Raw genomic sequence first — 22095 nt, 5'->3', positions numbered from 1 at the left:
TAGATTGACCGATGGCTGTCAAAAGTGGACATTTCAGGAATGACTGCTTCCTTTTTTAAAGTGCTACGGAAACCACTAGATATGCTGGGGGGGGGTTAAGTTGGAGGGAAATAATTTACTATTTAATAAAATTTACAAATAAATATCCGGAACTGTGTGGCATTCATTTGTATTCAGCCCAATGAGTCAGAATTTGCAGAACCACATTTTGCTGCAATTTCAGGTCCCAGTCTTTAGCCATGTGTCTCTATCAGGTCGTGACTCTACAGGGTGAAAGTTTCGACATTCTTCTTTGCAAAGTAGCTCGGGTTCAGTCATATTGGATCCAGAGTCCCCTTAGGTATCGACTTTGAGTGGGCTGAATGAATAACTTATGAATACACTTTGACCTGAAACACTAACAAACTTTTCCTCCCAAACAGTGTTTTCCTTTCTCACTTTCATCCACTATTCAATATTTATAACATTCGGGTAGCAAAAATGCTGCTTCATTCCTTCTGATTTTAGTTTGCCATGAGTTCTTAGGGTTATTTTTTATTTTTTTGCAGGGCTGCTGGATGAATCCTTCGGTCTTGTCTTGACAGAAACGTGTTTGTTTAGCACTTGCTATGCTAGCTTTGGAGGAAAGCAGCTTGATAGATTTGACAATCAGCCAATCAGAAAGATGAGCATGGCAAATACTGTTTTAATGAGTTATGTTAATTGATATTTCATCATGACCATCTTTGGAGGACAGCTCTAGTGACAACTAAATGACCTCAGTTTAGTTTAGGTCCATCTGTTTTTAGGGATATCAGAGTACAGAGGGGTGAAAGCAAATGGATGCCACACTTTTGAGCTTTTTTTTTAGAGAAAAAAACTGTCAAAACTACATATCTTTTTACTTCTGCTCTATAATCTTTTGTGTTTCTATTACAAACCTATATTCAAGTTTGTGGTTTTAATTTGAGCGGATGTGTTAGTGGTGGGTAGAAACCCCAAAAGATTTTCTCATGTAAGTGCATCACTACTTCAATATACTTTTACAAGTACAAAGTAGCCGTCCAAGAAATTACTCAAGTAGAAGAAAATGTATTTGGTAAAAAGGTTGTTCAAGTCCTGAGTAAATGATCAAAACATCAACCGTTTAATATTTTAAAGTTACGTCATCAGACAGAACAAAATATTTGGAAATTCTGCTTTTTAAGGACCAAATTGAAAATAATTCATATAAATCACATAAATACAAAATAACAAAATCAGACAATACAATTTTTTTTTCATTCTAAATGAATTTCTTTCAACATAACAGTTTTGAAACTTGAACAACACTGCAGGCATATGTCGAGTGAATTTATGGTTAAAACAAATTTGTGGGCAGAGAATCCAGAAATTTTACACAAGTAAAAGTAGCAATACTTCATATTAATATTACTCTAATAAAAGTAAAAGGTACTCCTAAATGTATAATTTCTTCCAAAAAAATTACTTAAGTAGATGTAACCCTGGTTGTCAATATGTTGCCTAGGCAACATATTGACAACCAGCTGCTCATCTTCTGACCAGCTGAGAAGATGAGCGTCTTTCCTGATTAAAAAAAAAAAAAAATCAAATATCAGCTCTTCTGGTCTCCACTGCAGCAGGAAGGGCCCCGCAATGTTAAAAAAATCAAATAAAATAAGGGTCCCTTTGTGCCGCTCCGGGTTTTGTTGTGTGCCATGCGGGCCTGAGCCCATAGATGACCCTTGTTGTTTCTGCGCAGGCCTGGTCGAGGCAGATGCGAAGCAGAACAATGGCTGCATCTCGGAGAAGCCGGCGGTGACTGACTCCACGGGCGCTGAGGGCCCCCGCCAGCCCTGGAGCCCGGCCAGCACAGCTGACCCTGACGCCGCCACGCCACGCCCCCACCTGGTCCGCCTCTTCTCCCGAGATGCCCCGGGCCGCGAGGACAACACCTTCAAAGAGCGACCCTCGGAGTCGGACGAGCTGCAGACCATCCAGGAGCACAGCGGAGCGGCATCGGAGTGCGGGTCGGAGAGCCCCGAGCAGGACTTAGAATAGGCTGACTTTTTTATTTTTTTTATTTTGGTTGCTCATTCCTTTTACTTTCTTTTTTCTCGGTTCTTTTTTTTCTTCCCCCACACTCTTTTGAGCTTTGCTCTCTTATTATAGAGAGTGACGAAAACAAAAAATAGATTCGACTAATACGAATAAACCGTCAAGCGCTTCTACAACCATGGCATCTGCAAGCAGCTCCGCGCAGGCCGCCTTCGGGCTGGGCCGGAGAAAGAAGAACCCCGGGCTCCTGGATCAGATAGGAAAGTTCTTTGGAGGGGACAAGAAAAGGAAGGGCAAGGTGAGGAAAGGAGGCAGGGGTCCCAACCTCCCGGGGGGGGGACCCCCTCCTGTGTATGTTGGTTATTTTTGCTGATTTTACTTCCAGAACCACGTTTTTCTTTTATTCTCTTTTTAATTATTTTACTTTGGATTGTGTGACACTTTCTGTAAGAATTTCTCGCGACATGCTTTTGTTGTGTTGGTTTTACTGTCGGTGAAGCAAAGCGTGGCGTTATCCTGCGGTTGTGTGCTGACCAGACACTGGGCAGTGACTTTACCAGAGGGGCTTTGCCTTCTTTTAACATTCCATGTAGTCCATATGATTTGTGTCATTTAAAGTTTTTCTTTTACATAAATGGTACTGACACTTGTAGCAATTTTCTTGTTGTGAAATTGTGAGGTTTTAAGGTGAAATTAGAGTATTTGTCACACAGCTGGGTTTTGCTTCAGGTACCGCGCTTGTTAATCCTAAATCTTGGGAGTGGATGTTTGTCGCTGAGACGCGACGCGAGCGGATTACCGTCGGATTATTTCATCACTTTGCTTTGGGGAGGTCCTCTGCTGCTGCTGCTGTTTATGTCTTTTTCTCAGTTAGTGCTTACATTATGCTTGAAAAACGATCAACAAAAAATATATTTATATTGTGATTTATGCCGGTTAGTTTTTATAACCCCTCTGTGTTTTTCTTTTTTTGTGTGTGAAATTATATTGAAAGATTATTCTTTAAAGTAAGAGGGGAAAAAAGATTAACTTATTTTTTCCAAACAAGCTAATCGCGGGGTGTTTGAGTCTGTGATTATTTCTTAAATGACTAGTAAAATGAAAATGCAAATCTTTTTTTTTTTTAGACAGTTTATCAAAAAAAAAAAAAGTTGAGCTAAAACAGAAAAATGCTTTGTGGGCTCCTGACACGGAGCGCCCTGCCAGTTCTGCTTCCAGACATGATGGACTGCTTGGCATTACGAAAGGTCTGCTCAGCCCTGCTGGCTCCGCCCCCCTCTGTGGGCCGGGCACTCAGCAGTGCCCTCTGGAGGTTACATCCTGCTAGCAGAAATATTCTCTCTGATCACACACCGTCTTCTAGGCATGGGCCGGGTTTGAGGTTCTCACTGCAGGACAGCATTAAGTCAAAATAAAAATATCTACTTTAAAATATATTTTTGTCATTATTACAGTAAGAATAATGAAAATGTTTACATTTTGAGTTTAATTAATGGATTTAAACAAAAATAGAGCGCCGAAACCCTCTAAAATGTCACTTGTAGAAGTTTTCACGGTTACGCCGAAAAATAATATACATTTTGTTTTTTTAAAGAGTGAAATAAGAGTATAAGAAGTGAATATTTGCTGTCACCTGCTTTAGATCAGTCCCTCGTAGCTTTTCATTTTAAGATTTTTTTTAAAGTCATGAAACAAGTGAATCTCCAAACAGTTAAACCCATTACTCCTACAGGAGAAATGGGTGGGGCTCCTTCGTTTTCCGCCCACAGACCTTGATTTTTTGCTCCCAAAACAACTGAATTTCTCTTCATTTCTGTAATCGTGACCAAAAAGTTGCCTTCATTCGTTTTTTTTTTGTTTTTTTTTATTGTTTTATTCCAACCGGCGGAGTGGCAGCTTGACCGGCCCATGCCTAACTGCTTCCTCACCTGGCAAATCAGAGCGCTGCAGATAAACCAGCTTGAAAATATGCATTCCTCCTACGCCTTATGCTAGCAGTGAACCGCCTCGCTGTGTATGAATCAGGAAATAGCTCTTTTTTAGATTTTAAGAGACAGCTGTGGTTCGAGACGTTCAGGGGAAAAAAGCTCATCAGTACCGCTGTGGAAACGTTCTTACTTTTTGCCGTGCTGCTGTTTGTAACGATAAAAGTTTTTCAAATAAACTGATCCATATCGGCGGCGCTGCGTTCACCAAGGTTTTGCCTTCAAGTTCTTAAATCTTCAGTCACTGACAGGTTCGCCCACTTCTGCTGCCTCTAGCAAACGGAATAAATAGCCACGCTGTCTTCCTGCTGCAAACATTTACTTCTCCAACAAGTTTGAATCAAGAAGACAGGTACTTTCTCTTGTGGAACCACAAACACATCCATAACCACACACTTTGACATTATAGGCTGCAGTATTAGTGAGGAAAGTTGCACCAGTGTTTGTCACCAAAATGGCAAATCTGCATGTTGATTTTTAGTGATATTTAATTCCTCTGCACGTGGATACATGGGGTTTCTTCTCCTATTTTTTTTGTGTGTGATTTTCACCACTTTTAGTTATTTTATTAAGAGATATTTCACTCGAGATGAGTGAAGACAGCCAGTTTCAGGACGTAAAGCATCTCCAGGGACATCTGACGCTAAACGCCGACGGGTTCGGGACTTTAAAGTTACTGAAGCAGAAAGGAAAGACTGAGAAATAACTGGATTTTTTTTTTCTTTTGAATAACCCAATTCATAATTTGTTGAACGGTACAGAGTGAAATCCAGGATTGATTCCTGCATCCGTCAGGCTGTTTTTGGCTCTCCCGCAGTTCTGTGATGCTGTAATCTAACCCCAGTGTCTTGGGTGAGGGAGGGGACGACCCCCCACCGACCCCTCATCATCACTTTGTTCACCTCAGGTTAAAATGTCTCCGACCCAATCTGTGAGCTGCTTTTTTTTGGTTTTGTTTTGTTTTGTAACGCTTTCTAACTCTGCTCTGGGGTCATGTAACTGTGTGTATCTGTGGCGATCGATGATCTGTTCCTGATATAATCTTGTTTTGTTTTGGGTTTTTTTGTTGTTTTTTTTTCTGTTTGGGTAAAATTGCTTAATTAAAATTCTTTAACAACCCCTGGCGCCTCTCTTTATTTTTTCTTTCTTTGTCATTCGCCTGGATGTGTTTTGTTTTCTCTTATCGCAAAGGAACGATAAAAATCATTAACAGCCCCGCTAACAACTTGTCAGAAAAAAAAAAAACATCTCTAATTTCCATTTGCTGCTGTTGTTTTTCTTTTGGTTTGGAGACAATTTTTTGCCTTTTGCTATCCCTGTAGTTGAGATTTTATGAGTGTAAATATATTCTGTCCCTCACAGCACACACACACAAAATAAAAGGAGTTATCAAAGTGGGCGTAATGGAAAGCCGAGATACTGTTTATCTTCACTCTGATAGAGCTCGGTAATGGGCGATTGCCTCGGCTTGTTTGTGTGAGCCTAAAGATGAAATTGCCAGGAAACGAGAGAAAGCAGTCGGAGCTCGTGTGCCAAAAGAGAGCAAAAAAAATTCTGGGATACGATTTCCCCCAAAACGTCAGGGATCAGAAATTAGTTTTTACAGACTTCAAATCAACGTTCAATCGGTTTTTAGATGGGTGCAGTCTGCAAGTCTGCCCATATGAAAAGTCATTTGGTCACTTCAGTATTTCGTACATATGGAATGAACCAAGAAACATCCATATTCTCTCAATCGTGGCAGAAGAAATTATTGTTGCATAATGACAAAAAAAGGCAAGAATTTCAAATCTATTTTAATGCAAATTAAATGCAAACTGCCAAAAAAAAAAAAAAAAAAGACTCATACTGCTGAATAATTGCCATCCCTGCTCGGCTTTATCAGTCACACTTGAAAAGAGCAGAAGTGTCCAAGTTTCCAACAAAAGTGTTGTTGGAAACTTTTGTTTCCAACAACACTGCAGTTATGCCATAACAACATAACTGCAGTTGTTATGGCTGCAGTGTGTTTTTTTTGTCTGAGTTTCAGTTATATGCCATATAATAAAATGTAAATCTTTTTTTTTTTGAGAGAGAGAGAGAGGGACTGTGATTTAACGTAGCATGAATCAAAAAGAGAGTCCTCCATTATTGAACGGATGATGTGCGTGGGCTGGCATGAGATTCTCCCAGTATGATGTCTATGAGGTAAAATACGACTGCCTTATCTTTATCGTATTGTTATATTAACACATTTAAGCCACGGAAATGCTATAATGCAAATATTTTGCGGTTTCGAAACTTTATTTTTTTGAAACAATGAGAGACTTTTTACTTGTCTAACTAATCAGACAAGCAAACTAAACTAAAGCAAATTCAGTGAACAGCATGAAAACATTTTCTCCCCAATGTCTGAAAAACATTTTTTTTTTAAGTTTTATTTTTCATTTTCTTTTGCCTTTTCTGCAGATTTTATTAAAATGATTAAGCTGACTGATGGTACGCAGCAAAATTCTCACATTCTTTTTGGTACAATAACTTTGAACTGCATTGATGTTATTAATGCAACTATTAAAAGTTCTGTCATCAGGGTTTAAAATTATGTTTACTTTGCATGTAAAAGTTTATAGGTCCAGTTCTATTTTAACTTTATTACTGAACCTTTAAAACACAGATGTATCTGCAAAATTTGTGGATGACTTCTTTATTGTTATTTTTGCAGCACATTTCTCTGTGTGTGTGTGTGTGTGCGTGCGTGCGTACATGCGTGCGTGTGTGTGTGTGCGGTGGGTTGCACAAAAAGTCTAGCTCAAGTAGAATTTATTCTTCTTTCCTTTTTCAGAAGGCAGCTTGTGATAAATGTTATGCCCCACAATTAGGAGTCGGAGTAGACAAGTCGTCCCGGTTGTATTATTCCTCCAGAGTAAACAGCCACAAGGGAAAGTTAGGATGGGAGTGAATAATTGAAGTCTGAAAACAATGAAGTCTTCTATTTGGCATTTCAGGGTTACACACAAAGTTTTGGAACATTAGCTAAATATTACATCCCAACCTGGCAGGTATTCAGGAAGTGAAGCTAGCAGAGAGAACTGGTATGAAGCAAAATGTCATCATCTATTCTTTGGATTAAATATTTAAAAAAATCATCCATAAAAAAGCAGACTCGTAGTCAGGTAGTGACCTGTAGCTTCACTGCGGATGCTTGGAGATCATTAAATAGCCGGGATGCCCCATTCTGGATTCTGATTCATGTCCTTCCAAACTCACTGTGCAGACGTGGCTAACAAGATGTGAGTGAAACAATTGGATCTGTCAACTAATTGGGATGGGTGTGGTCAAACTTTTTCTGAAAAAAAATTAAATTAAATAGTTGCTACAAAGAAAATGAATGATGTAAAAGGAGGCCAAAAGAGAATTTTAGCATTTTAGATTACTAAAAAGACCATAACAACAAAAGTTGCTAAATGCTAACAGTATGCAATGCAAATCACAATAAAAAAAACAAAAACAAACATATCCCTTTAAGAAACGTACCAATATCCACAAAATTCTGCATAGATAAGTTTGATAAAAATAAAGTTGTGGGTGTATAAACACAGGAAGGTTAGAACTAAATGAGGGTCGAAACTCATTTCCCTTCGCTTAGTATCTGAAGGGAAAAAAAGCAGGAAAACGTATTCCCAAGCAAAAATTTAAAAAGAGCATATGCACTATTGGTACTGCCTGATATTTATAAAAACGATTTGGAAAAAATATATACAGAGGAAGCTCACACAGTTACATTACTAGTCATTTTAATGTCAATCTGCAAATTTTTGCTACATGTACAATGCTAAATTAACAATGTATGGAAACACTTAGCAGATTCTAAGTAGGTAACCCAGGAAACAACATTTTTGTTAGATCTTTTTGTAAAGAAAACATAAAAGTCTTATAATGACAGACTGGGTCCTCAAGTAAATTCTGCTGAGGCACAATAGAACCTTAGATCATCCGAAAAATACCTATCAACTTGTCCGGCCTTTCAGTTTGGGCGGACGGCCATTTCCTGTTTGATTTGAAGTTCCGCTTTTATGTGACTTATTAAACCATCACCAAATATTGTAACATTGTAAATACCACGGCGCATCTTGCTGTCACTCTCTGTTTGCTTCCATCTAAATTTCTGAACACGCTCGAGACCAAAACAAACTGTTGTTTTTGCTTCGCAGGCAGCACGCGGCTATTCACTTCAAAGGTACACGACTGATTTTCAAACGAGGCGGCTTTCGGGCGGGGTTCCTCCGGGACTATTTGATGTCTTGTTTCTTTCTTCTCTCCGCTTTCTTAAAAACCAAGAACGACGGGCACTGTTTCCTCAGAGATCTTCCTCCTCACGTCTCCCATTCCACATCATTTTCTGCTTGTGTGGACCTAGCCAGGCGAAGACTCACGCAGACACACGCAGAAGAGCACTTACGGAAAAATGGCATCATCAAGGGGTCTCTGCGGAACAGAGCCGGAATTCGCTCGCTAACGTCAAAGGCAAAGAAATATTTGAAATGGTTCTAATAACAAGGAATGACGGTGTTTTTCCCCCCCTCTCCATCTTTCTCTTTTATATTTCCTATCCTCTTAGATCCAAATTCAAAACAGCCATAAAAGGCAGACCGGGTTTCAGAGTGCGCGTGTCATAATGTGTATAGCAGTGATGGCGGTTAAAGTTCCTCACTTTTTTTCTACTACCTTAAACATCTTTGATGTCAGCCAGCAGTGAGGTAATGGATGGGAATCATAACCCACCCTCAACACACACATACACACACACTCGCTACAAATAAGCTCCCGGTATCCGGGACTTCAGAGGACACTCCATTGATTTTGCTGTGCACTCACCTTCAGCTCGCACAAAAAACTAAATCCGGCCTCACCCTCCCCTGGTGTCCAAAAATACCCGGAGATAGAACAGACTCGCTTTTGTCCATGAAAAGAAAGGTCCGTCCGCTGAAACCTCATTGGGACGAATTTATGGGAAAATCCACACGCGTGTTCCTTCCTGCTCCATTAGGACGGTCGGAAACAGAAATACACGAGGTAACAAGAGGTGAAAGGTTTCGGTGTGTTACATCTGATGTTTCTGTAAAGTTTGCATGAGTTAAAAAGTTTTTTTCCCCCTCATCCATGCATCATTTTTTTTTTACCCAAACATAAAAGTCAGACAACCAGAAAGCTTAATTCTTCTTTCGACTTGTGTGAAGCTTGATGATAATTGGTCTCTTTGTTAAGTTCAACCCATCAGCAGGAAGAGAGCGGCTTCTCAACATGTTCACTGGTACTAATTTGATTCATTTCTGTTCTGGCCAAGTATTGGACAGTAAGCTGGGTGGAACTCCTCTGTCATTAATCTTACTGATTTCAATGAATGAATGGAAATAAATTCTATTCAGAGCCACCGTGGCCACCAGCTTTCAGCATTATCAAGGTATTAAAAGTAATTTTGTCGTTTGTTTTACGTCCCTCTGTCGTGACCAAGACAACGGAAAGTACTGTTAAGAGAATAAAATCATTAACTTCTGGCTTGTTATATTCTCTTATGCTCCCGGATTCAATGATTCCACGCGTGGAAATAAAAGCCACACAGAGATGACAGTCAATGCTCCACGTCATACATTTTCAGAGTTTATTCTAACATTTTAAAGTATAACAGGACATCAACAACACAGACAATTCATACAGACTAAAACAGACATTCATTTACTTGAGACGGATGGAAAGAAAGAAAGAAAGAAAGAAAGAAAGAAAGAAAGAAAGAAAGAAAGAAAGAAAGAAAGAGAAGGAAAGAAAGAAAAGCAAAGACATCTTTGGAGAAATTGCAAAAAGAAAAATCTGATTTGTTACTCCTGTGTACAAAGTTTTATAGTAAAGGCGTATTCTTGTCTTTAATTTCTTCAAATAAGGTGAAGCTGGAACTTCTCCTGATTGTTTTCCCACACAGACAAAGGGCAGATCAAAAGATCTTAGCAAACTATCTGCTGTAACTACAGGTAACATAAAGGTCAATAGGCCAGAATAAGTTACTAATTTTAAAACTATAATTAGGCTATTTCAATCAAGACATGTTAGGTTTTAAAACTAGCATATTCTAAATTTATTTTCTTAACAGTACACGTCAGAGTAAATTTCTACAGTCAAAGAGCAGCTTTCTGTTTGTCTCATCTAGTAACCTGTAGGTTTATTTCATTTCTACTTATTTCAAACAGTTTTTTGAAAAACAAGAAAACAAGTGATCATTAGTACAAGTGAAAATGTGCATACAAAAATAATTGGCTTACCTCTACTTTTCTGTTTGAAAACAAGTAGGAAGAAGTGAACACTTATTTAATCCTACTCCTTATCTCAATTTAATGAAATTTATTATTTAGCGACTCAAGAATGATTAGAAATGCGTAATTATGGGTATTCATATGCCTGTTCAATACACAATGCTAAAGAACAGGTTAGAGGTCAACCCCCACTTACTCACTTGATTCAAACCTTTGACTATGTTGATCCTTTTTACATAAAAATTGGTCAGATCATGTACTTAGTGGGGAGTTTGTTGTTTTTCATAATATTTTCCACCTTTCTTTTTAGACCAGATAGAGCGATCTGCATCCGTTGGGCGTTTACCCAATGAAATTCAATTTTCTTAATAGCCAACTATTGCAATTTGATTTCAACTTTCATTTACTTTCACTTCCTGATGTTAAATTCGCTCCCTCATTCGCTTTCCTTCAGTATCTTTTGTTTTCCACTTTTTGTTCCCCTAACACTTAGACTGTATGGAGAGCTTGGACATAAATTCAGCAGCAGTATTTTTTGATCATGAGAAATTTTCTCGCTATAACAAGATTTACATCTCACCAAAACCCAAATAAAATGATGTTGTTTAAACAGGAAAGGTCGTAACAGTAAAACGCCAACGCCTCACGGGGACGTTTGTGTCCCGTCCAGAAGAAAGACAGAGAGAAGACTGAGTCAGACCAAGATCCTTTATGCCTTTTTAGGAATTCATAATCTGTCAGAGAAACATATTTTCATATTTTGCTGTAAGGAGAAAGATTGTCATTCCCACACGCCTAAATTTATTTTTCAGCTCTGGCAGTTCCATAAAATAAATATAGAATTGTCAGAATGAGTATTGCAGCAGATTCTTGACATTTCCTTACACACACACAGAAATGTTGCGCAAGGTGAAGGCTGAAGTTTATATTTACATTCTTGAGGAGGAAAAATATATTGTGTCATAAATGTTTATATTTTTAGAGCATTGAGGAAGCAAGGATGTAAAAGTGTAATTTCAAAGAGAAAAGTAAAGCTTCAAAACATTTTTTTGTTTGAGTTTTGATGTCCAGATTCAGAGCTTCTTACAATCCTTTAAAATTGATATCAGTTTGCAAACTTAGTGAAAGTAGACAAATGAAGATCTTGAGCATTACAACCTGAATCTGACTGCCTTGCGTTATAATAAGCATCAAATTGTAAATATACTCAGTCCATCTGTATGATTGCATTGCTTGATCCCATTTTTATTGATGTAAATTCAATTGAGTTTAAACAGAGAAGACATTCAGAACCATTCTAAGTAGACTGACATGAAGTCTCAAAGCCGTCTTAAGAAGTAAAAACCAAATAGTTCCACATTTAGCAGAAGAAAACACAAAAACCTGAATACTTCATTGTGGAAGTTCTTCATTTTTAAGTGACCTTTGCACCTGTTGGACCACCTGTTGACCCAGTGCAAGCAGAAAGGGAACGGATGATAGTTAAGTCCACCGTTCTGTACCTTCCTCACTTAATATCGAGCAGTTTATTAATCTTTACAATTTTCTTTCAAACCAATTCAGGGTACGTAACCCTTTACACACGTCTGTCGTGCAATTTGTATTCAGCTACAGGACAAGCTAGAAATGCAACACAAGCAACATTCTCATGTTGTATTTCATGTATTCTCAAGTTTTCAGGTGAGAGATCTGCCTATTGCATCTGTATCCATGTGTGCCAAATTATGTTTCTGCTGTCGTGTGCTTTGAGTCGTTGCCGTGGTCATTGGCAAACAAATGAGTGAGGGTTGCCTGGCACACCCAGGCGCTCCAGAATCGGCGCCTGTGCCTTTACTCAGCCAACATGTCACCCCAGGCGAGTTCAAGGCCGCTCCTCTGCTTGTCTCCGCAGGGTTCTTTCCGAGGTGCTCTCTCTCCTGCCCCTCAGAAAGCGTCTGCCACCTCGCCACGCAAACGCGGAGCTGAGAACGCCGTGGTCCACTTCTTCCGCACGATCGTGAGTACTGAGCTCAACCTCTAGCAACCCTCAGAGACTCCCAGGTTCAGAGAGCCCCAGCACAGTGACCCGACCACGCTTTGCCTCTGCTGTTTGTCTTCGTTTGTCTTCTTTGCCTCCCACCAACTCAAACCTTCTTTTCTTTACTGTCTGCTCTTAACTATTCCTCAGGTGTCCCCCGCCCCTCCTAAATCTAGGGTGAGTCTGCTTTACTTTTTATTACACTACGAGCATTCACATAGAAATAAAATAAGAAAATGTCTGGTATTTTCCTGAAAGGTAAGGTACACAGTGCTTTGCAAAAGTAATGATGTTCCCACATTACGACCACACAGCTCAAGGTATTTTTGACGGACCGGTTCAAGACAAACGACGAGGCTTTCACATCTCTTCCACAAATAAAAATCAGATAACCACGGAGTCCATTTGTATTCAAGACCTCCTAGACCCAACTTATGACGAGCAGTAAAACTCGCCTGCTGTCAGGCTGGACCATTTGGGAACAGAAAATATCAAACCTGGCCACAGATTTACGTCTGCACATTGACTGAGGCCATAATGGGACATAATTCTAAGGTAGTTTAGGGTTATTACCCTCACGGGAGGCGAGTCTGTTTCACAGACTCACAGGTTTTCTTCTGGCTCTCCCTATTGAGCCATGGGTCTCTGCAGCTCCTCCAGAGTATCCACAGGCCTCTTGTCTGATTCTGGGTTGTAAAATGCCCAGTTACATTTTGGTGGATGGCCATGTTTGGGTGGTTTTCCAGTCGTGCCATACCTTTTCTTTATTAGGATGTTTGATTAAACATCAAACCTATAATAGCTTGCTGACTTTCTCTCGCTCTCAAACTGTAATTGCCACCATTTGAAACCTCCCAGATGTCTTCATATTGCTATTTTTTGGAATAAACTTCTAAAACTTTCACAGTGCGACTGGATTTATTTCCGGTTGGTTGTTCTGGATTTGTCTGACATTTGTAGGAACAAAAGCAGGCTTTGTGTTGGCCTTTTACAAAAATGCATTTGAGGTTTTTGATTGTAATGTGAAAAAAGTGGAGGGAAGATTTTACCATGTTTTTTTTTGGTTTTTTTAATGGTTCGATCTAAAGTCTTGATCTTGAGAACTGACTTTTTTTTAATCAGGAAAGAACAAACAGAGACAAAACATTTAGGGTTTACATCAGTTTTCGAGAGCATCCATCACATATTTGTGATCAAAATCAGTTTAAAAGACCTTGCAAGAAAGTTTTATCATTATTGCCATCCATACAAACCCTCCCAATGTGATCTGATGCATCACGTTTCGATGTGAACACCTGCATTGTTTTTTTTTTCCTGCTCCTCCATGTCCCACCTGAACTCTGCCTTCCTCTACCACTCAACCCCTTCCCTCCCCGTCCCGCCTTTGCACTAAAACACACTGTTTCTGTATTTTCCCTTCCTCCCTTCTGTCTCTTCTTTCTCCGTACTCCCAGTGGAGGGGACTAGCTGCCAAGATAGGCCTGGTAGGTGGTTTGAAAATGGCCGAAAGATCAGACAGAATTTTTTTTGTCTTTAAATAAAAGAGTCATTCCTTCAACATCAAATCACCTCATCTCCTTAATTAACCTTCGAGCGCGACGCCAGTGTCTGTTCTTACGTTTGCCTTCCATTCCCCACTAAGTCTTCCTAATCTTCCCATACATCACAGATAAAAATCTTAATCCCAGACTTTGGTGAAACTATATTACTGTCACCCTGTGACTGGTGCAGTCTCACGTTTCCACATTACGACTCTGACGATAATACCAGCATTACTCGCTTCTTCATGGTACTTATGTCCTTCTAAAGGTTCCTCTGTGGCCTCCACCTACAGCATCACGTCTTTTAACACCATTGTGATTGTGAATGTGGCACCGGACTGATAGATGTGGATTAAACGAAGAATGGAGACGTTGCTAAGGGGCTGTCCAAAATTTATTGGCACTTGTTACCTGGTTATTTTACATCCTAATAATAATAATAATAATATTAATACATAAATCTATTAACGGATTTAAATTTTTTATGTACAGTTAAATTTTGCTTGCACTGCCTCATTGAACATTTTTTGCTTGTCTGGCACAGAATTACTCAGAAATCACCAGCAATAATTATTTTTTGCCTACTGGAAGGTTATGTTTGGCATCTTTAAAGGAAAATGTTTCTTTATTGCTCACATTTAAATTAGTTTCACCCTGTGTTATCGATCACCTATTTTATTCACAGTCGCTTAGTTGTTATCTGCCAAAACAAACTCCTAAACAGGGTTCAAAAAAATGTTTTTTTATATTCATCTGCAGATTAGAAAATTAGTAAATCAGTTACCAAAAACTCTTATAAATATCCTTATTTCTCAAAAGAATGGCTGTATCGCGAAAACAAGATCTGATATGTTCAAAGAAAACATGCCTCCTCTTTGTCCTTCCACTAAACTTTCCATTATTGTAGTTGGAAACGGCTCCATCTGCTTCTTTGTGGCTTACCCTCCCTGTGTCCGATGTCACTGGCTATTTGCTGGAAAACTCAAGTTAGCAGTTGTTTGGTTTATTAACAACATTTCTGGATTAATATATATAAGTATATATTGATCTTATGTGATATTCACATTTTCCAAGAGACCAAATTCTGAGGTTTTCATTACATGTAAGCCATAAACCTTTTGACTATATCACTCCATGTGCAATTATTCCACAAGTTTGACTTTTTGATTTGAATTACTGAAATAAATTTGGTTTTTGACGATAATCAGATTTCTCGAGATGCACTCATGCTCTCGTTGACAATAAAAAGTGATTCCTTGATGGAATCACAGATGGCCTTGCATAAATTAGAACACCTAAAAAGTAAATAAATACAAATAATGGAATTACAGAAAGTTGAATTTGGTGAGAACAGGTTCTGATAGCCATTATCATCTTTCACCGGACACAAAAGTTCTCAGCTAATTATGTCTCCATGAGTCTTTTATAACTTTTGTTGCTCCTTCGCAGCCTTCAGACTCATGAATAATTCAAACACCAGAAATGTTAAAAGGGGGATGCGATGCAATCATTCTGTAAAGTCGGGGCACAGTTGGATTTCACCCTAATCAATAACCAGAGTGGCTGGAGAACACGCGAATCCGTCACTCTTCAGAACATTCTAGTGAAGGATCAGTCGTTTCTGCCTTCTCGCTCCTTAATGCTGAAACTCTGGGTTGAATTATGAATCAATCCGCTGCTCTCTTTAAAAAAAGGAAGAAAGAAAAAGGTCAGCCACATCTCAGTCCTTTAACAATGTGTGAAATACTATTTTTTTCTTTATATTATTATTATTTAACACACTTGAATTCCTCTTCTTTTCCAGGGCCAACAGAAGTCAAGCAAGAAGGCCAGCGCTGGGGACGGCAAAGGCACCCTGACTAGGATCTTCAAAATGGTAAGAAGAAGAAGAGAAATCTTTTTGTTTCTTTCTCCTGTCTTCTGTCTTTTTTTTTGTTTGTTTTTGGGTTTTTTTACTGCTTAATAAATCCAAGTTATGATTTCCTTTCACTGCTTTTCTTTTCCTGGTTATAAAAGCATCAAGAGTATATATTTCTCCCCTAATGACGCTCCTGCCTCTGTCTTTCCATTTTCGTTTTCTGCCTCAGTGATGATATCAGCAGCAAAGTGAGTAAATACCGTGTGATGGAGGGGGTTCCTCGCGCTTAACTCGCTGCGCATTTGTTCAGCATTGATTCGCTTGGAAAACATCATAATGTCATCGCTACAGCAACCAGAAGCATAATAATGAGAGGCTTTTAGACACGCAATTGATCGCTGGGTATCTTCTAAGCTTTATGGCGTCGCTGATATAATCACGCCGAACGACGTGGGTTTCCAGTTCTGGTGAGGAGGATATAGGCTGGCTGCAGCTAACACACTGCTGCTTCACTGTGAAGGAGGTGGGGCAGCTTATGCATTGTTGATGTGTGTGCATGATCTAGTATTGATATGCACGGGTACTCATTGTTTTTTACAATAGCTGCTAGGATGCTTGACGTATTTCATTGTTTCACTTTTCTTACGTTTAAGTTTTGGCTTTTGGTTTGCAAAAACACAAAGGGGAAAGTTTTGAAAATGAACCTTTCAGACATTTGTGTCCAGTTTTTGTTTCCCCAAGTCTTCAGCTGAGTGTTTTTATAAGCACCAGAAACAATTTCAAACAATGTGTGTGAAAGAGTAGTTTCAGTGAAAATAAAAGTTAGCATGGCTAGTGTGCTAGCATTTCAAACAATGTGTGTTTGAAATGCTAGTCATTTCAAACACACATTTCTTCGCTATTGAAAGAAAGACGCAACCACTTTCATACTACTACTAATAATTTCATAATTTGAGCTCCATTGGAAAAAGAAAACTAAAATAATTGGTCTATTCTCAGCAATACAAAGGAAATTTAGGTCACTATTCTTCTGAAAGCACTTGGTGTATTGAGATACGTTTTAATAATGTAATTAAAAGCAGGTTTCTGCTTTACTGTACAAGTCAATGGATAGAAAGCAGAAAGCTTAGTTAAAAGATACATGTTTTGCATTTATCTACCATTTTTGTGAAAAGATTTTCATTTGTGAGCCATAGTTTGGTCCTAATTATTCTAAATTTGTGAGACAAATTTATTTCATGCAGGCGCTGCGTAAAAATTTTGGTCAATTCGGTCCATGGACTCTAATCCAGTCGGTTGTCAAGGCAATGGCAAATATAGAGAAACCTGTTAATAAGTATCAACATGGCTAATTAATCACACAAAACAAAATAAATACAAACTTTGCTTTTGTCCACTGAAAACCACTTTGATCTGATGCTCAGTGATTTCCATTGTTAACACAAAGCATCTAAAAGCTTAAAAGCCGTTTGGTGTTAATTCCTCTATATCAACACAAGAGTGTAAAGCTACCTGGCAACGGTTAGCTTCACATAAAGGTTTGGGTTGATCCTGGACAAGTCAGCCAATAATTACAGTGTGCCAAACGATGAAATATATTTATTTGTCAAATAAAGAGAGGCTTTTCTTTCTTGAATCGTGCCTTTATGTTTTACATTTCACAAGAGTAAAAAAGCAGACAGGTCCAAAAGACACTTTGCACAGGTGGATGATTTAAAGTCTGGAATGACGTACCAATGCAAACCGGGAAAGCGTACGCTTCAGCTCCGATGTCTTCCAACATTCAAACTATTTTTCATATCATTACCATTTGCGTCATCCTGTCGAGTTCATGAGCGCCTGTTTCTCTGCACTCCAGAGAATCTCCTTATAAGCTGCGGTGTTAAAGCCGCGCCGACTCCGTCGGTTTAGCAAGTCGTGGGTGGAGGGAGAAATCCAAATTTCCCAAGGGCTCCATCTTTATATCAGGGGCTAAACTCTGAGCATCTGAGCCGAAACATATGAAATAAATCTGGAAGATGAAGGATGAGTGGGGTGACTTTTTTATTTTTTATTTTTTGTCTTCTAAATCCCTCCAGTTCGGCTAATTGGTGTGGACTCCGAGGCGTTTGAGTCATTTATTCCTTTTCTGCCACATAACCCAAAACACAAATCAAGATGCAGCCCACTCCAGCCCTGACTGTTGCTTCACACTCAATTACTATTCATTGAAGCTTTTCGGCGGCAGGTTTAATTCCAAAGCGCTGTAGCTTTTCAATCCCTTTTTTTTACCCCACTTCAGGACAGATAATGGAGTCCAGATGAAATGACTAAAATGAAAGCTGCGGCTTCACCCTTTGGTCTAATGCGAGAAGTTAGCGAGCGTCCCATGAAGTGGATCGAGTTCTTAAGAAATCAGTAAAGATTTGTGTCATTTGTGTAACGTTTCTGTCTTGCATCTTGCTGTTGCTTTTGCGTCTTTGTGAGAGCGTGGGAAACAAAAAAGCCTCGAGGGAATGAGAAACACAAAATGAGAAAAATGAAACTCTGAAGGACACCAACAGGGAGGCTGAGAAGTTTTTATTGACTGAAAACGATATAAAACCAAATACGTTGATCCACTTCACACAAACGCTATCGCTCTTTCTGTTAGATTTCTCCTTTGAATTAATAATCTTTGCATGAATGTTGCCTAGTTAGACATCATTTTTCAGTCTTAAGAAGATTTCCTGGGTCTTCCTCATAATTAGGAAAAACTTCTTAGTAATTTTAAAACAGCTTCAATAGAACAGTGTCTCTGTTTTAATTCAGTTTTTTTTATTAAAAGTAATAAGTGATAACTTTGTTTATCTTTTAGCTTTGTATTTTCAGTACAGCGCTCTAATCTATTCATTTAGGAGCGCACACCTATAAATCTTTTCTACATAATGATGCACCAAAAGCTGAATTAGAGCTTGTTTTTTTTTTCTAATTCCATATAATGTTGCTAAACCAAAATGTCTCATCCGCAGGCAAACGGCTCCAGAAGTCTTTTTCACAGTCTAAACAACTCCTCTAATCCAATTAATAAATTCATTCTGTCTCTTTGTTTCTGGAATATAATTACGACAGATAATATCGTCTCTCCTCGGACATCTGGCCTGACAAAAGGGGTTTGATTTGTGGCCCCAAATAATGCAGACGCGCTCATTTTGGACCGGTCCCCGTTTGACGGGGGCTTTTGTTTGCAGTCCACAGACAGATGGAGTACGCGATCAAATATTGAAATGTAACTGGCAGTGGTTTCTGCATCAGCTCGGGTAATAGTTGCTGCATTGTTTTTCCTTGAATGGTAAGCAGCTTGTATTAGGTTTCAGTGTCATTAATCTTGGGCATATGCAGCAGATATCCTGATGCAGCAGCTTAATTGTGAAACACGATGCAAGATCCTCCTCAGCTCCAGCGTTTTATTCCCTCGGGGGAATTTAAAGCCCACTCTTTAAAACTTTTTGGCTGAGTAATGGAACAGTTATCCTTGAATCCTTTAAATTATTTTTTTTTTATTTACTGAGCATGCAGTGTTGCCGTGACTCTTGGCTACATCTAACGTAAAAAGAGAAACTTTATCTCGAGGCTTTGAGAAGTAAATCTCTGATATGTATCGCCCTCTCATCAAACAAACTTCAGTCCGTGGTTTAGATATTACTCATTTTTATCTTTCGCAGTTGCACGATATACTGATATTTTTCTCTTTCAAAACGTAGTCTACGTGGTTGAAAGTTTCTGAAAACTGCAAAACGTCTAGCTAACTGTTCCTGTTTTCAGCTGGAAACACTTTTATTTACACACACTGTCTGACATTCAATCAGAAGAAATCAACTTCTGGAGAATTAAGATCATTAAAATTATTCCCAGAAAAATAAAGAATTAAAAAGTGGTTTAGAGGAAAGAAAAGGGCCTGAAACAAGTAGAGCGAGGGACTGGTGCACTTCCCAAAATAGACTGCATCACAAGGAAGTAATATTATGCAGAAAAGTTTTGGGTTGGGCACAACTGAGGCTTCCAGATGTGCAACGACACAAAGCATGCCACCATATTTGTTACGAAGTGGCTAAAGGACAACAAAGCTGATGTGTAAGTGCAGAAAAGCAAAAAAATAAATAAAAACTTACAGCAAACTAATGCAACAAGCTGGAAGGAGGAAATAAAAAAACATTTGACTCAACTCAGAAGAAAAAAAAAAATCATAGTCTTGTCTTGGAACAACTAACCTGCTCGATTTAACGTCAGACAGTAAAGCTACGGTTTAACATGCAGCGTATGTAAATATCTGGTTTCTGCTCCGACTGCGCAGTGATCCCATAATCTCATTTACATGGGGAGCAGATAACAGCCGAAAAGATGAGAGAGCAACTCAATGACATTTGAGCTCAGCTCTCAGGCTTGATGAGTGAACTAATGAACCAGAGAGAAACGTGTTCTTCGGGAAGCAATTATAGACTCAGCGATTTTTCTTCTTCTTCTTCTTCTTTTGTTGGGGGGATGACTCTAAACAACATTCCCCATCAGCAGGAATCATTTGCTCGCAATAATCATCTGCATTTCCTTTCGCATGCCATGGCAGACCTTTCCGGAAACTGACCACAGAGCTGGAGAAAATGGAGCAGACCACTAACATCAGATTAGAGATCATCTCTTGCTCATGTGTGCTGATCTCTGTGTTGTTTGGTTCACAGGGTAGCAGGAGTGCCTCCCCAGCCAAACGCTGAAGTCCCCCCAAAACAACCCTTCCAACACCAAGGGGGTCGATGTTTGAGAGCACATCATGGAGGGTGCAAACCAAAAAAATGAAAAAAGGAGGAAGTCTCGTCATCCCCTCAAACTGAGCTGCCTTTATTTTTTAACACCCTAATGTTTGCTATTACCCCTCTTTTCCCCAAAAACAAACGCTCATTCGGCTGATAAGACAGCAACACAATCTTTTCTTCGCCCTCCTCTTCCTCCCTACCGCCAAGCGTCGTGCAAAGTGTGAACCAGTGTGAAATATCTGAGATCCTGAAGCCGCTCAACGTGTGCCACCCTGAATGATCTTATTTCTTCCTGTGTGTTCGGGTTAAGTTTTATTTTATTTTATTTTATTTTATTTCCCAGTCTTGTCTTTGTCGGGTTTCTAACAGAAAGGTGACTAAGACCCGGAAGCGGTCCTGGGATCAGCTGAGGGTCCAGGCCGGTGCAAGTACCGCTGACTTCACCGTTAATGCCGCTTGTTGATTGGTTGATTAGAACCAGGTCGCTTCTGGGTTAGAAGTAATAATAAAAATAATCTTTTTTTTTCTTCCTAAAAAAAAAAGAGTCGTTTTCTGTCTCGTCTCTCTGTCCGCGTCATCACCTCGAACATTTCCTCTAAGCATCGCGTTGTGAACAGTTTAGTAGTTTATTGTTATTATTTTACTAGAGTCGTCTTTTCACGCGCTTCCTTCCCTCACCCCCTCGTGTGAAGCGTCCTGTTGTGAATGTAGTGTTTGTAACTTTAAGCTAGCTGGTAGTTTTGCGCAGAATGAAAGAAACTCAGACGTATAATTTCCTGTTTAGTTTTCACGAACCACTGACTTTTTCCTCCCACGTCCGTAACCGCGTCACTCGATAGTTTGAACGCTAATGTCGGAGACGTGCTTAATGCTTCCGTGTCGTCTGCTGTTTCTATCGCACACTTAGAGCTAAATTCAGTTCCCGAAATGTACTTTTCCTCCTGAATGCCAAAAAAAAGAACAAAAACAAAGAAACAAAAAACAATTAGCTGTGTTTCCTTTTTGGTGAATGAATAAATAAAGAAAGCAACACACAGTTTTCACAAAGGTGCTCTGTGATTAACACAATATAAAGTGTTTTCCTTACGAATGTGTTAAATTTTGTGTTAAAAAACAAAGACCAATTATTAAAAAAAAGCTCCATCTGTGTTTTTTTTTCTTTTCTGTTGCTGAATGGATCCCAGGAATGAATGTAAACAACTCTCCTTATTACTGTACGTGTAATAAAAACATGACTGGCCTGTTAACTGAACATAAAAAATAAATAAAAAAAACCACATAAACCAACCCTACCATCTTTGTTTTCAGAGTTTTTCTTTTTTTTTTTTCTTTTCTTTTTTTTTCTCTCCCAACACTGGCAGAAAATGCCGGAGCTTTGAAATAAAGACGAAAAGCGGAAATAGCAAGCGACAGGAAGTGACATTTTTGGGTCGGGTCAAAGGCACGACACATTTCCTTTCGTGGAACCAGAGTGAGTCACTCATGAGGTAATTATTCATGCCAAGCTTCCTCAGCTGTAGCAGATGAAGAGGAGCGCTCGCTATTCTGGCTAAAGAGTAATAAGAGGATATGCATTTTCATGTCGTCTTGTACAAAGGCTCCCAGTGGAA

General features: G+C 39.1%; 2 protein-coding genes across 7 annotated transcripts in view; both read left to right on the top strand.

The window, feature by feature from the left end:
- The window catches only part of mbpb (myelin basic protein b), a 70318-nt gene extending 68154 nt beyond the window's left edge, over positions 1-2164 (top strand). For both annotated transcript variants that reach the window (XM_007559894.2, XM_016676548.1), the window contains exon 4: positions 1742-2164. In XM_007559894.2, coding sequence (XP_007559956.1) covers positions 1742-2040 — 299 coding nt within the window. In that variant the 3' untranslated portion in view covers positions 2041-2164. The remainder of the gene's footprint in view (positions 1-1741) is intronic.
- Positions 2072-21470, top strand: LOC103143427 (myelin basic protein-like). Of its 5 annotated transcripts, XM_007560085.2 has the most exons (7): positions 2080-2335; positions 12195-12299; positions 12471-12497; positions 13775-13804; positions 15666-15737; positions 15949-15967; positions 20414-21470. In XM_007560085.2, exons 1-6 carry the CDS (start codon positions 2216-2218, stop codon positions 15949-15951), a joined length of 357 nt encoding a protein of 118 aa, XP_007560147.1. In that variant the 5' UTR covers positions 2080-2215; the 3' UTR covers positions 15952-15967; positions 20414-21470. The 5 variants fall into 5 exon arrangements, with proteins under 5 accessions (XP_016532134.1, XP_007560224.1, XP_016532196.1 ...); XM_016676710.1 differs by lacking the exon at positions 13775-13804 and having other exon boundaries at positions 2075-2335; XM_007560011.2 differs by lacking the exon at positions 15949-15967 and having other exon boundaries at positions 2076-2335.
- The last annotated feature ends 625 nt before the right edge of the window (positions 21471-22095 follow it).

Source organism: Poecilia formosa, unplaced genomic scaffold (genome assembly GCF_000485575.1).
Source record: "Poecilia formosa unplaced genomic scaffold, Poecilia_formosa-5.1.2 Scaffold0, whole genome shotgun sequence".
Taxonomy (NCBI): Eukaryota; Metazoa; Chordata; class Actinopteri; order Cyprinodontiformes; family Poeciliidae; genus Poecilia; species Poecilia formosa.
Note: the sequence above shows the minus strand (reverse complement) of the source record. Positions and strands in the feature narration are given on the sequence as shown.

Excerpts from the sequence above, each read along its gene's own strand:
- LOC103143427 (XM_007560011.2), top strand. The coding sequence starts at position 2,216 with ATGGCATCTGCAAGCAGCTCCGCGCAGGCCGCCTTCGGGCTGGGCCGG. Across the intron at positions 12,300-12,470 it reads TCCACTTCTTCCGCACGATC|GTGTCCCCCGCCCCTCCTAA; the intron begins GTGAGTACTGAG and ends ACTATTCCTCAG. Across the intron at positions 12,498-13,774 it reads CCGCCCCTCCTAAATCTAGG|TGGAGGGGACTAGCTGCCAA; the intron begins GTGAGTCTGCTT and ends CCGTACTCCCAG.